Source organism: Bos mutus, chromosome 2 (genome assembly GCF_027580195.1).
Source record: "Bos mutus isolate GX-2022 chromosome 2, NWIPB_WYAK_1.1, whole genome shotgun sequence".
Taxonomy (NCBI): Eukaryota; Metazoa; Chordata; class Mammalia; order Artiodactyla; family Bovidae; genus Bos; species Bos mutus.
This window is the reverse complement of record NC_091618.1, coordinates 97,630,975-97,646,035: the sequence shown is the minus strand read 5'-3', so window position 1 is coordinate 97,646,035 and position 15,061 is coordinate 97,630,975. Positions and strand designations below refer to the sequence as shown.

The following is a 15,061-nucleotide window of genomic DNA, read 5'->3' as shown; positions in this document are numbered from 1 at the left end:
TCCTGAGAACTATTGACATCTTACTTAGCTGATAAACAAAGCAAGTCTTAGTGATTTTTTTTCACTTGAAAACACTTATTTCTGTCACTTATAAAATTTTTAAGCCTCAAAATGTATGCTAACCCTTGAAACTTACTCTTATCCTCAAAACAAATTTCCTAGCAGTTATTCCACTCTTCCCCTTAAAAACACCTAAGCCTATTTGGGCAATAGGCAGTGTGAGATCTCACTCCAGGTTTCCATGCAGGTAAAAAGAGAAAGATTATACATACATATATATGTACATACACATATATATATATACATATATATATACACACACACATTTCTTTAAATTCCTTTAGTTTTCTCTAAGTTTAAATTTCCAAATTGCCTCAAGCTCAGCCTCCTGACACTTTTCAGCCCATCTGGGTTTCAGCGGGGCTCTGGGTATGTTGGTATGCTTTGGCAGCTAGTTACCCTGTACAGAACCACTCCTTGAATTTATTAGTATAGTTTAGAAATCAGTTCATCTCACCTATTCCCCCTGATGTGCCGATTCTGATAATGGTAACGTCAGAGCATCGGGCATGGTATAGTAATTTAATGAGTTCATGAAGCATAATAGAAATGGAGGGGATGCCCATGCCATGCTGTGGAGAGAAAAGGGAAAGTCATTATACATCTCGCAGACTGATACACGCACAGGACATATTTTCTTCCTTCATTACAAGTTAACAGCCCGCAGATAAATTTACATAATCATTATGACTTTGCCAAAGCGGAGAAAAACGTAAGTCAGCTCTAACTGACGCCCACATGACATGCTGATAGATGGGTCCATCTGTGATGATCAAAGAGAGGCATCTCCCTGCCAGTTAAACTGAGTTCAACCCTCATTGTCAAGAGCAGAAGGTGGGGACAGCGTGGTGTACTGGTGTGTCAGGGCAGTGCCATTTCTGGGCTTTTCACAGTGAGTCTTTGAAAAAGAGCTTTTTGCAAGATTGACTTGATTTCGAGGAAATATAGATTTGGCTGCCATGTATTTAGTCCTTTTCCACCATACTAAATGAAAGAGTAAATCCATTTCATTGCTCTCATGTGTCCATGTTCATTTGCTGGTAATTCTGTGTGAGCTTTGAAAGGTACAAAGTTAGAGATATGGGTTATACCTACACCTAAAAATTGGAGCATATACTAAATGTGTGCATGCCTGCTAAGTCACTTCAGTTGTGTCTGACTCTTTGCAACCCTATGGACTGTAGCCCACGAGGCTCCTCTGTCTTTGGGATTCTCCATGAAAGAATACTGGGGTAGGTTCCCATGCCCTTCTCCAGGGGATCTTCCTAACCCAGGGATCATACCCACTTCTCTTATGTCTCCTGCATCGGCAGGTGGGTTCTTTACCACTAACGCCACTTGGGAAGCCCATACTAAATGTGTAGGTGAGATTAAGTTGTTGAATAAGTTGCTATAGCTCATGACTGCAACCCTGTCTTCCTCAGCATTTGGGAAAGTAGAATCATTGTCATAGAATAAAGATCAACACAGGTTAGAGGATTTGGCCATTCTTGGCATTTACAATATGTTCTAATAATGTTCTAGAAAGATCCTCCATGCTGGAATTTGTGGTAGATGGAGCTAAGTTTCAAATCAGTTTCTATTTCATTTCTAACATAATGCCAGAAAGTCAAATGTGGTCTTCAGTATTCTACTCAGGCACAAAGACTTTGAATGCACAAAAGCACCAGGGGCATCTTGGCAGTTAGATGATGGCTTCCACTAATTCTTCATTAACAAATCTGGAAAACCACTGCAGCCACGGGCACAATACTTTCACCTGAGTTCCCTTTTTCTCATCATGAATATTAAACTACAGAAACTTTGAACCTTTGGACTTCCTATTTTTGGTTGCCACGGAATATGTTCTGACTTCCAAATGCATCATAAGTCTCCGAGAGGCCTGAATCAAACCTACGTTAATTGTATGTCCAAGATTAACGAGTCTGGGCTCTGCCACTAATGAGTAAACTCTCTAAGTCTCATTTCCTTGATTATAATTGAAGAGAATGAACCATTATTTGATCTGTTAGTGAAAAGTGAAGTCGCTCAGTTGTGTCCAACTCTTTGCAAACCCATGGATTGCAGCCTAAGAGGCTCCTCTGTCCATGGGATTTTCCAGGCGAGAATACTGGAGTGGGTTGCCATTTCCTTCTCCAGGGAATCTTCCCGACCCAGGGATTGAACCCAGGTCTCCCACATTGTAGGCAGACGCTTTACCGTCTGAGCCACCAGGGAAGTCTATTAGGTTCCTCCTAAATCAGATACTTGATAGGTTTATGATTATCACTTTATATATGGCATGGTAATAAAATGACAAATGGGCTTGTGTATTTCTACTGAACTCTCTCTCTGTCTCTCTCTCTCTCACATACACACACACACACACACACACACACACACAGACCTCAGCAGCTTTTGGAGAGGAAGAATTTTCAAAGAAGGGATCTCAACTGGAAATCCTCTTTCTGCCTACTGAGGCTCATTTCCAATTGGCTGACCTCTTTGGGCATGATACATATTTCAGTTCTTTTTCTGACAGGCCAAGAGTATCAGTCACTGCTGTTTTTATATCTGAAGTTTTACTACTTGTTTATGATAGTTTCTCATTTTTATAAATTTTACCTTTTTGTCATTTCCCATTTATTGTGCAAAAAAGGACAAATAGTTGTAGTCTAAAAGTCAAACAAAAGTAAGACAAAATATGCCACGATCAGGGGGTATTCAGTTTTTTCTAATGTAGATATTCTATAATTGTTGGCTAAACAAATACATGAATGAATGGTTTCTCCCATTCAAGTCCAAAGCAGGTTTCATGTGTTTTGACCCAGAGGAGAGATCAGCTTGGCTGTTCCACTAGTGTTGTATAGTTTTCCCTTCTGCAGTCCAGGCTTGTAGCCATGATCATCCATTTTTCCATCTCCAGAGTGATTGAGGAAAAGTAGTTATCCCCTAGTGCAGGAGTCCTATATAATGCAGCTCCTTAGAATTGTCACACGCCATTGTAGATTCTTCCCTTGTCATCTGATGTGGTTAACTGTCTCCTTATGGGGGCTTCAGTGTCTAGATATGTACAGCCTCAGAACTGTTGTTTCAGAAAACAGCCCTGTGGCAGAGAGACCCACTTGGAAGGCAAGCTGGGTACACATACATTTACACTTGGCTAAGTGTATGCTATCCTGGGCCCAAGAGGGAAAGAGGCCTTGTGTTCCCTAAGAGTGCAAGTCATTCCACTTTCATATTGTTCCAGGACACTGTGTGTCCAGAGCTGTTAGCATGTTCTAATACAGGAGAGCAGTTTACAAGGTCTGCACAGAAAAGCATTAGCAGCTTTTCAGCAAGCTTAGTATAGTGTTAAATGGCACCACTTTGGTAACCCTGAAAATCAGACCCTGTGTACTAAAAGCCCAACATTCCCAAAGTTGGATAAGACATAGAGGAGAAAAAAATTGCTGGTGGCTTATTAATCAGTTACAAACTAAAGAGAGGAAGTGTGCTTTGAAGGCTTTTTCCCCTAATTTGCATAGCTTAGTGGTAACTAATAAAGTATACCAAAGTGGCACAGAATGTTATTTTCTGCTCCTAGAACTTGTTCCAACTATGAATGTCACACCTGGACACTTCATTTAACTGTGTGAAAATGCAAAGAAGGAGAGGAAAAGAAACTCCTATATTTGGAAGGTCCTACTTTCTTTTGCTAGCTTGTGATGACTACGTGACATGCAGCTATTAGAGTACTTACACTGATGGAGAGCACGGGACCAATTTTGTACATACAATATCTGTCTGTCCCAGCACAGATATCCTTGATGTCCTCTTCACTGTCCGTCAATCTAAGCTCCTTGTGCATAAACAGTGCAAATGCTTTCATTCTGTTGGGGCTTCCACCAACACAGACAAACTGATAATAAAAATAAACAATTACCCACCTAAGTACCTGAGATAAAAGGCAAGGGTCATCTTTCAACTTTAATGTTGTTATTTCGTTTTCCAGTTATATACTTAAGGATATATGTAGACATTCTGGGTTAATGTTCATGAGTTAAATAATTGGCATCATTAACCAGTAAATAAGGCAACCAGAAAAAAAGTTTGATGTACTTAATTTGTAAAAAAAAGATAATCACATAATAAAAATAAGTGTTGATTTTGTTCAAGTGGGTGTTTTTGTCACAGAGAATATCAACCAGCATCTTAAGTTTATACAGGCCACCTGTTGTTGGGCATTAGTGGGTTACAGGCTTAACATGGCAATACCGAGGACATGGAATGCAAGTAATATAAGAGCAACCATAGGAGAATGACGAGTTTAGATATGTTTTCTGATTCCACCCTCCCAATCATATGTTTTTATTGTGAAATACACAATGTTAACATGAAACTTAAAAGAAAGCAGAAGGCTTTCCAACTTCTCATTCAGAAGAAATCCTCATGGAACAAGCCTTATCATTGAAGACTAAAAATCTCAGTATGGTATTTCATCACTTCCAATGATTTGGTTTTATTTTTGTCTTATTCATTCACATTTTAACATCTTTGAAATTACAATATGTGTTGCAGTCAAGAGTGTCAAATCTAATAAAGTACAGTAATAAAATTGTCTGGTAATTGCTTGTGCAGTAGCCTGGTAGGGGTACATCAGCCCCAGGGCTGAGAGAGGTGGATGCCAGAGACAGGATGGGCATGACCTAAGTGTAGTGTGGATGAGCAGCCAGCTTTGTGGGGACCAGTGCTCAGCAGTGGGATGATGAGTGGCAGCAGGTATCAGAGACCCAATGAAGCATAGTCCACAGAAAGGTACCAGCTGCAAAGTCATTCTGGAATCTGAGCTGAGTGGTAAAGTGCACAGAGTCTGAAGAAGCCCTGGGTCATAGAGATATGGAAACATAGTGGTTAAAGGACTGCCCTTTGAAGTTAGAGAAGCCTGGTTTTGTATTCCAATTCTGTTTCTGATTAAGAAGCTTATTCAGTGTTATACATGTAATCTCTATGTGCCTCAGATCATCATCACCAAAACAGGAAAAAAAAATACAGTCCCTTTTGAGGATTTTGTTGAGTGTGATAGAGGACAAAGCCAGACACCTTCTGAGTGGTCAACAAATGGTAACTTCCATCTTTCATAGAGCAATTTCCTAGCCCTGCTTTTAGCTTGGTTATGTGTTTCTGTATTTGCATAATTTTTGCAAATGAAGCTGGTTCAAATCCAGCAAGGAAAAGGCAGCTGGTGCTGCCTGACTGATGCAGGCAGTGTTGGGCAGAGCTTCAGAAAGATTGTCGATGAGGTCTCTCACAGGGATGAAGAGTATTTGCCTAAGGAAATACCTAACTGAGGTTGTAGAGTTAGGTGCCCAATTCACAAATGATTTACTGTGAATCATGGGTGGTCCATTACATGATGCATTCTGTTTCCATTTAGCAATAATTCCTATGCCACCCTCATTCTCAATTATGGGATGTAATTACCCTTTTATCCAGGTCCTCTGCTTCTCTTCTACTCTCGTTATTGTCTTTTCTGTGCCTTCTTACAAGGCTCTCGGTTGGGGCCTAAAGTTGGTATGAACTGTAATGAAAGGTAGCTTTCAAGCCTGAGTAGCAAAGAGGATAAGGCTATGGTCTAAGGTGAGTTTTTGAATTATTATTGATTATTCATGAAATTTTCCCCTTGTGGGTATGGATAGTTAAGACTTGGCTCAAGATCTAAGTACAAGGAGGTCATTTTTGTTGTCATTGTTTCCTTTTTACAAAATACAGTAGTTTGAAAATAACCTCGTGTGGTACCATAAATGTAAATTACAGCTATTCAGATTGACCATAAAAGCAAAACAGATGTTGGAATAGCTTGCGGTTTGAATTCTTCTTTGAACGTAGATATTGCTGTAATCAATGGGAATTTCTGAATGTTTCTGGAGACATAAAGATGATAAGTATAGACAAAGGCATTTTTGTTCTTAATGAGTTATTTCTAAATCAGACTTACTAAATATCACCTCTGGACACAATTTTCAGTCTGGTTGCTTTGATGAGAAGTAAAATACAACTGAAGACCACCAACCAACATTAACCTTAAGCGACACTTTCTGTGATTTATGCTCCCCTCAATGATGATGTGTCCTGGTTTTATCAAAGGAGATAAAATTGTGTTGGGAAGGAGTCTAAAGCATTGCAAAACTATGTCAAGGACTTGCCCTAATGACTGCCAGCATGAGCTCACTTTCAAATATGCCTACTGTTTTGAAAGATTTAGGTTTGCCATGTTGTATTAATCTAGTCCTATTTCAGTATATGTATTTCGTATGTTAATAAAGGAGTAAAAAGACTTAAAATACACATATATAGTGGTATAATGCTTTTCCATATTACTTGAAATTTCTAGGGAGAGAATGGAGAGTACCAGTTAGTGATTTTATAAAAGATGCATTTGGAGGCTGAATTTGAGTAGATAACTTCTAAAGATCCCCCACTATATTTTCAAATGATTGATTGAGTCAAGTCAGTACGACAGAAGACATTAGCTGCTCACCAAAGCTATTTCCCCTTCTTTCTGGGTACACTACTAAATGTAACTTTCCAGCCTTCTCTTCAGTTAGATGAGGCCATATACCTGAGTTCCAGCTGCTAGAATGTGAACAGAAGTGATGAGTGTCACTTCGAGTTCTCACCCATAGAAATCTCCCAGTAATGATCCTATAGATTGTCTTCCATGTGTCTGCTGAATGGGTGTTGACACCCAGGCACTCCTTGCAAGGCACCCCTTGACGATGACAGAGCAACAAGATGAAAGACGTCTGGATCCTTAATCACCAGTTGGAGGAAACCCCCCACTGACCAGGGGCACTCACTGTGAGTGAGAAACAAACTTACATTGTGTTGTGCTACTGATATTTTGAAGCAGCAGCTAACAAAGCCCTTTAAGTACAGTAAGTAAGAAAATGAAGAAAATAGAGATCATTTCAATGATTAAAATTTTTAAGTTTTAAAATTTTACACACTCTAAGTTCTTCTTTTCTTTGAACGTAGTAGTATTAATAATGATCATCTCTGTGAAGATAAGGCTAAGTTTTCAGGTGTTGATGGGTTATGTCCTCTCTCCTTACCTAGGATGGCTATCCTGGAATTTAAGTGAGTCAAGCAATTGAACCTAGTATGTTCTCAATCAAAGATAAGAATGTAACTGGAAGGAGGCAAGTTTCTGAGAAGAGCATTAATAAATATATCATACTTTACCTGCTGCCTCTAAAGAATACATTAAACAGCCAGTTCAGATTATTTGAAGCTACATTACTTGCTCCCAATCTACACAAACACACACACACACACACACGTTTGCCTCCTAGCCATCCAAATGGCCCAATCAATAGAGTGGTTCTCTGGTAGAAATGTGTTTTAAACCAGAGCATGTTTTTTTATCCAAAAGAGAATCACTGAAGTGGTCCAGAACCAAGAGGGTTGTGAATTTTTAAGATTGGATAGTGGTTATGACAAAGTATAAGAATGAGTGCTGATAAAAATCTAGTCAGGTAGAAGAGAGAGAGATACCTAGATATGTAAATAATAGATCATGTTCTGTCTCAAAAACATGTCTTTTTAATTAGATGTGCACCTTAGTTTATTAATTATGATGGATCATTTAATTAATCAGAGTTATCTTTATATAAGGGTCCTGGAAAAATTGTGAGGCATGAACCTCAAACCTAACATCTGAATTCAGATAAAGTCTGGTTAATGAGTATCACAGACAGCCTTGATCAATTTCTCTTAGAGCATAAATATCAGAAACAACAGTAGGAATAGAGGTTACATTGAAAAGATGAAGCAAAAGATTGAGGGATGCCATGAAAGGGCAAGGAGTAACTGATTGCAGGGGAGTAAGGAAACAGGCAGGTTACATCAGATCAGCCTGTATCTTCACACCTGTGCCATAGGAGCAACAGGAGGGGAGGAAGCAATTTAACACCTACTGTTAATGAGCATCATAGATTGATTTCTTCACCTCCCTCTTCCCGCTTTCGTTCCTTCTCCTCCTTATTCATGTACCTAATATCCTCCTCCTCTTGCTCCCCTTTCTCCAGTGCCCCTGCCAATTAATGGACTACTCTCAGTTACGATGACTCAAAGAGCCTACCTAGAGCAGTAGGCAAGAATCCTGGAAACTGGACAAGTCCTAGCACTGCCACTATATGGCATAACTTGTTAACCACCTTTGACCACTCAAACTCAATTTCCTTATTTTATGGAGAAAATGAATATCTGCTATACCCACTTAACAGAGGGAATGTGAAGATTTGAGATAGTGGATGTGTGAATTTTCATTTATGTTCTTATAATTGCTAAAGGAGTGAATAAAAGTCAGCTGAAAACTGCACAGTTCTCTAGTAGTGGGACTGTGATTCAGTGTAGGCCTTTTAGAGCACACAAATCTTTTTTTAAGTTCGTATATGGAATAGATAATGAACGAGAGCCTAGTATATAGTACAGGAAACTCTACACAATGCTCTGTGGTGACCTAAATGGGAAGAAAATCCAAAAAAGAGGGGATGTATATATACATGTAGATTTATAATTCACTTTGCTGTACAGCAAAAATTAACACAACATTGTAAAGCAACTATACTCCAATAAAAATTAATTTAAAAATAAGTTTATTCCCTTTGACCACTTCTGTAAATCATCTTAAAGAAATAGACTTATATGTGAAAAAATTTTAGGTACAAAAATATCCATTTGAGCGCTGTTTATGATGGAAAATACTTGAACATGAAAGCCAGTTTTAGTCTATATAATGTATGGCACAGGCACTTGGCATCCATAAAAACTGTTTCAAAGAGAATATTGTAATATGGGGAAATATTAATGACATCAAGTTAAATGAAAAACATAAGATGTAAAGTTATGTAATTCCAACAATTATAAAATCTACTTATTAAAAAAGTTTTATTTTTTTAATTTAAATTTATTTATTTTAATTGGAGGCTAATTACTTTACAATATTGTATTGGTTTTGCCATATATCAACATAAATCCACCATGGGTATACACATGTTCCCCATCCTGAACCCCCCTCCCACCTCCCTTTTAAAAGAAAAGAAAATAAGTTGATGGCATCTATGTCTAGGAGTAGGAGTTTTTCTTAGGTGTGTTTTTTAAAGTCATTATTCTTTTTTATATTTTTCCAATTTTAAATAGTGAATATGAGCCACTTTTATAATTAACATATACATTTAAGATAAAATAAATAATACAGACATACAATTTTCCTAGTAAAATTCCATAAACATTTTTTCTCATAATATTGTCTTATGAGATAACAAAAATCTTAATAATATGAAATATTGAATAATGCTTGTTTTCAGGAAGTGGTAGATCCTATTGTTAGTTCTGTTGAGTTATTTCATGGTTTGATAAAATGAAGATTAGTGAGGTTCATCTATAAATAAAGATGTTAAACAGTGAACTGAATCATAATGAATTCTGAACACCCAGCAGGATTGTCAATAAAGTCAGATTTATCTCTAGGGGCCAGAGAAGTCAAATAACAATGTTTGCATTAGATTTAGTTTGGGAACTTTTGTGTCTTGTTGAGGTGGAAATGATTGTTTATGACATACACAATCTAAATTGTTTCAGAGAATGAGCATGACTTTGGTTCCTATTGGACCTCTGACATTTCTCTAGCCAAAAGAGTAATGTTTATGTTAGGAAAATAAGGAGAAATATCACCAGAAGAAATTAAATTGTTTTCCCTAAAGTTAGAAATATTTTACCTTTACATCCCCAAACATTTCTGGTAGGTTGTGTGTTTTTGTTCCTAAATCCAAGTGATAGAGAACATCTTCATCCATAGAGTCCAGGTAAGGATTTTTAACATGAACAAAACTTTTTCTGAAAAAAAAAAAATAATAATAATAGTACAAACATGTAAAGGAATCTGGAGAGATACCACACAAAAGAGAAATATCATTCTACATCTGTGATAACCACAAGCCCAAATATTGGACACAAACCTTTGTTTAGGATTAATTGATTTGTAAGGAAGAAATATGGTATAATGAATAAAAATGGCAAAGATTTGCTGTGCATTTACTGTGTGCCAGGCATAGCATTAGGCATGAAAATTCCACAATGTCATAAAAACTGCATATAATAAATATATTACTTCATTTAATCCTATAATCATTCTATTAGGTAACAAATACTAATAATTCAATTTGTAAGACACCAAAGCTTACAGAAGTTGAGAAACTTGTGCAAGATCATATAACCAAGAAATTGCAGAGCAGTCATTTCTGCACAGGCAGGCTTTTGCTCCCATGGCAATCCTTCCATACGCTCTGCTGTCTTTTCATCTCTGCATATTTCTTTGTCTCCTCAGCTTTCCATGGGGTTTTGTGTATGTCTGTATCTGAGTGTATGTGTACATGTAATCTGTGAGTCCAATAGTGTCTTTCAGCTCCATAGACCAGTGTTTCTCAAAGTTTAACAAGCGTAAGAATCACTGGACACTTTATGGCTTCTCTTCTAGAAATTTTGATTCAGCAGTTTGGGGGGGTGTGTGTGTGTCAGATTTTGCCTTTTAAACAAGCTGCTCATTGGTGTGATGTTGCTGGCCCAAGGATCACACTCAGAGTAGCACTGCCATTGAGGACTCCATCAACCACGCTGAATACAGCACCTCCTCTCCACGCCAGTGGCCACTGCCCCAGCTTAGACCTCCATCACAGCAGTGCAAGCTGAACCACCAGTTTTTCATCCCTCTCTTGGAAAAGTAATACAAGACATGGAAGTCAAGACAGTGAATTGACTGCTGTTATAGAAATCACCTTAATTCAAACAGTCATATTTATGAAACACATCATCTATATAGATTTTGGTTATTTCAATAATAATTATATACTGCTTTAATTAGTAGTGATAAAAAATTATGTACCCTATACCACAGTGGATCCAGCCAACTTTACCAAGAACCATCTGGGACTTCTCTGTTCTATAGACCTCCCATTTCCCTCCAAATACCTCAAAACCCCTTAACAAAAACCTTGTATCTTTCTATATCTCTGATGATCCTCAACCTGATCGTACATTAAAGTCACCAAGGGGCTTTGCAGGAAACACTGGTGCTCAGGCCCAAATTAATTTAAACTCTGATTATGTTTCAGATCTTCTGGGATGATCTGATGTGAAGCCAAAGTTAAGGATCCTTGTTCTAGGCCTTTGCTCCTGAAACAGCCTTCTGCTACCCTTCTGTTTTTTATTACTGGAATCCTACTTGCTTTTTTTTTTTAAGTATGGTTTCAGATATATATAGATTTTTTTATTGGAGTAAAATTGCCTTGAGTAATGAAAAATTTTAAAATAAACAAATGGGACCTAATTGAACTTAAAATCCTCAGCACAGCAAAGGAAAACATTAACAAGATGAAAAGATAGCCCTCAGAATGAGAGGAAATATTTGCAAGTGAAACAACTGATTAAAAGATTAATCTCCAAAATATACAAACATCTCATGCAGCTCAATATCAAAACAACAAACTCATTCAAAAATAGGCAGAGACCTACATGGACATTTCTCCAAAGACAACATACAGATGACCAAGAGGCACATGAAAAGATGCTGAAAGTGAAAGTTGCTCAGTCGTGTCCGACTCTTGTGACCCCATGGACTATACAGTCCATGGAATTCTCCAGGCCAGAATACTGGAGGGGTAGCTGTTCCCTTCTCCAGGGGATCTTCCCAACTCAGGGATCAAACCCAGGTCTCCTGCATTGCAGGCAGATTCTTGACCAACTGAACCACCAGAGAAGCCCAAGAATACTGGAATGGGTAGCCTATCCCTTCTTCAGCGGATCTTCCCGACCCAGGAATCAAACCTCGATCTCCTGCAATGCAGGTGGATTCTTTACCAACTGAGCTATCAGGGAATCCCTCACTAGGTATTAGAGAAATGCAGATCAAAACTACAATGAGGTACCATCTCACACCAGTTAGAATGGCCACCATCTAAAAAGTCTACGAACAATAAGTCTACAAACAAAAAAGAGGGTATGGAGAAAAGGAAACCTTCCTACCCATTCTTCAAGGTCAAATTCAAATACCATATCCTCTGTGAAGGCTTTTCAAAGCATCTTTCCTCTCTGGTCAGTATGAATTCCTCCCCACTGTACTCCTAAAGCATTTATTTTAGCATTTCACATGTTAATTTTTTTTGCCTCCCCAGAAAGATATGAATTCCCTCGTACAAGCTCTCTTATATATCTTTTTTTAAAGCTTTTTATTTTCTGTTCAAGTATAGCCAATTACTTAATGGCAACCCACTCCAGTATGTTTGCCTGGAGAATTCCATGGACAGAGGAGCCTGGTGGTTCTCAAAGAGTCAGACACAATGAGGACATGTGAATAGCCACTAACGGTGTTTTAGTTTCAGGTAAACTGTGTAGGGACTCAGCTGTACATATACATCTTTTTTTTTAATTCCTAAATCTTTAAAAATTCTACTAGCTGAATTAAATTTAACTGTTCAGGAAGTAGAACAGAAAATACTATTAATTTCCAAGACATTTAGGATAACAGATTCTTAGTGAATCCGAGTAGATTTCAAAAATAAAATATTCCATGGCATTAGTGCACTTTCAGAATAAGCTTCAAAGCAAAAGGATATCTCCTTTTTTCTCTTTTTTTTATTAAGATTTTTTTTTTTTACAGTATTGTATTGGTTTTGCCATACATCAACATGAATCCGCCACAGGTGTCCTTTCTTCTCTTGATGAAGGGCAAGAGGACATTTACCCACTGTCCCTTGCTAGACAAAGTGGTCAATGAACCAGCAGGGTCAGCAGCATTCACCTGGGCAACTTGTTAGAGATGCAAAATCTTACTCCCTACCCTGGATCTAATGAAGTCTACATTTCAACTAACTGTTTTGTGATTCTCATGCACATTAAAGTTTGAGAAACACCACTATCCACTTTCTCTTCCAGTTTCTATTATGCTTCCTGTCTTACTCTGCCAAAACAGCTTCACTATCTGGATATTTTTCCTTTGGATTCCCAATTGAATGAGTGAATCATTACTCTATAAAAGAGTTCATCTACTCCAGTGAGTCAAACTCTAACTACATATCAGAATCACCCATGGTGCTTTAAAATTAGTGATACTTGGACCCAGCTCCTTGAAAATCTGATTTAGTTGGTCAAGGAGATCTGGGATTTTGTATTTTTAAAATCACTGATCTATTCCACCTCTCCTATCTTCAAGAAGAAATTCTCAAACTGGCATAACCATTAATTATATTCTTTCATGTTAATAATAATACCTCTCATAATTCATTCTTTAGTTTTCCTTGATGTCTGTCCCATTGTCTATGATCCCTTGGACTAGAAATTGGGGGCAGAGAGATGTCTGTAGAAGATTTTTATTACACTGGCTTCATCGAGAAGCATTTCTAAGATGATCATGCTTACCAATGACCAAATAAAGTATTAATTTGGGGTATCATACCAAATTCAATCCAGCATGAATCAGACAATTGCTTCAGTTTTTACAAGATATATATTTATTAAATAGACTTGCATTTACTGTCTTCTCCTCTACCTTGTTTTGCCTTTTTTTTTTTTTTTTTTTTTTTGCTAAAACATAAGCCAGAGATGGGTTGGGAATAAAGTCTTAGCAAACTATGACAAGCTACATGGCATGGTCAGTATTAAATATTGTTAACCAAAGTAAAGTGCTGGCTGAGATGTCTTTCCATTTTACTATTACCTCCATCTTCGTAATTTTTCCTTTTCTTTCTCCTTGGCTTCCCTGAAGAAATGAACACAGTGGAAGGCTGCTTCTGTTTGAGATGTGTAAGTGTAGCATTTTCTGAAATGCTGACCTGATGGAAGCTTTAAGCAGACATTTTACACAACTCTCAGCAAATCAGAGGGAACTTACAAAAATTCCTTAAGCTTCATGAAGATTAATGCTCTATTATGTTCTATGAACCTGGGGCAAGAATTGGAGCTAAATTTGCAGACAGCTTCAACAGATTTATGTCTACCTCTGAGATGAATAACCTACATGGTATTTTATAAGTGAATTCTATGTAAAGTCTATCATAAAGCATATGAAATCACTTTGCAATATGCTGCAACACAGTTAAATCTGCCTTAGATACCAGGAGGCCCCTTTAATTATATCTCAGATACAGCACATAGTCTTGGAATTAAAGACTGAACTCCACACTGAATTTCAGGCTGAACTGTGAATTTGTTCATTCAGGCAGGTTGGTTCAGCTTTTCCATGTTTTTTGGTGAATTGTTTTGCCCCCACTTTCTTTTTTCTTTAATTGAGATGTAATTGACATATTGCCCCACTTTCTTAAAGATGAGCTAAACTCTCCCAAGAACTGAGGAAAGAAAATGCCACTGAGAAGAAAATTGGCATTGTTTTTGCTTTGTATTCTGAACTGCTTTCCAACTATGTGATCTCTAAACTTAAGAAACTTACATAACTGTAGAGATCCATCTTCTGAACATTTAATATAAAGTCCAAAGAACCTCCATCTTGTCAAAGTCAATAGAAAAAAGTCAAAATTACTCACCCAACATATGTATTCCTGTCAGATCTCATGGATGTATTGGAAGCAGGTAAAACTGAAGCCATACTTTGTAATATGAAGATAGTCACTCTTAAGTTGATAACAGAAAATAAAAATATTGTAATTTGCTATTCAGTTACAGATCAAATCACGGTAGAATGATGTTAGAATGCCACTCTCCCTTTAAACTCGTTTTCTTCTGAAACTGCTAATGGAACTTTCCCCTTAGCTTTCTAAACTCCCTTATCAATTCAAAAATATTCCCCCTGACATAGCCTTTTATACTATACCCCAGCTCTCAGGGCAACATTTCCCCGAGAAGATAGGCCCCCTTTGAAGGTGTGGCATCTATCTCTCTCATAGGATAGGTTGGTTGATTTGTTAACTGTTGACCAGTGCACCTTATCCTTACATTTGGTCTTGGTCCAATATGGGTTTGGGGTAGCACA

General features: G+C 37.6%; 1 protein-coding gene across 1 annotated transcript in view; it reads right to left on the bottom strand.

The window, feature by feature from the left end:
- UPP2 (uridine phosphorylase 2) overlaps window positions 1-14,683 on the bottom strand; it is a 36,541-nt gene extending 21,858 nt beyond the window's left edge. The window contains exons 1-4 of the mRNA XM_005906373.3: window positions 14,616-14,683; window positions 9,801-9,918; window positions 3,782-3,940; window positions 518-632 (exon numbers count right to left, since the gene is read on the bottom strand). Coding sequence (XP_005906435.1) covers window positions 518-632; window positions 3,782-3,940; window positions 9,801-9,918; window positions 14,616-14,677 — 454 coding nt within the window. The 5' untranslated portion in view covers window positions 14,678-14,683. The remainder of the gene's footprint in view (window positions 1-517; window positions 633-3,781; window positions 3,941-9,800; window positions 9,919-14,615) is intronic.
- Between the last annotated feature and the right edge of the window lie 378 nt (window positions 14,684-15,061).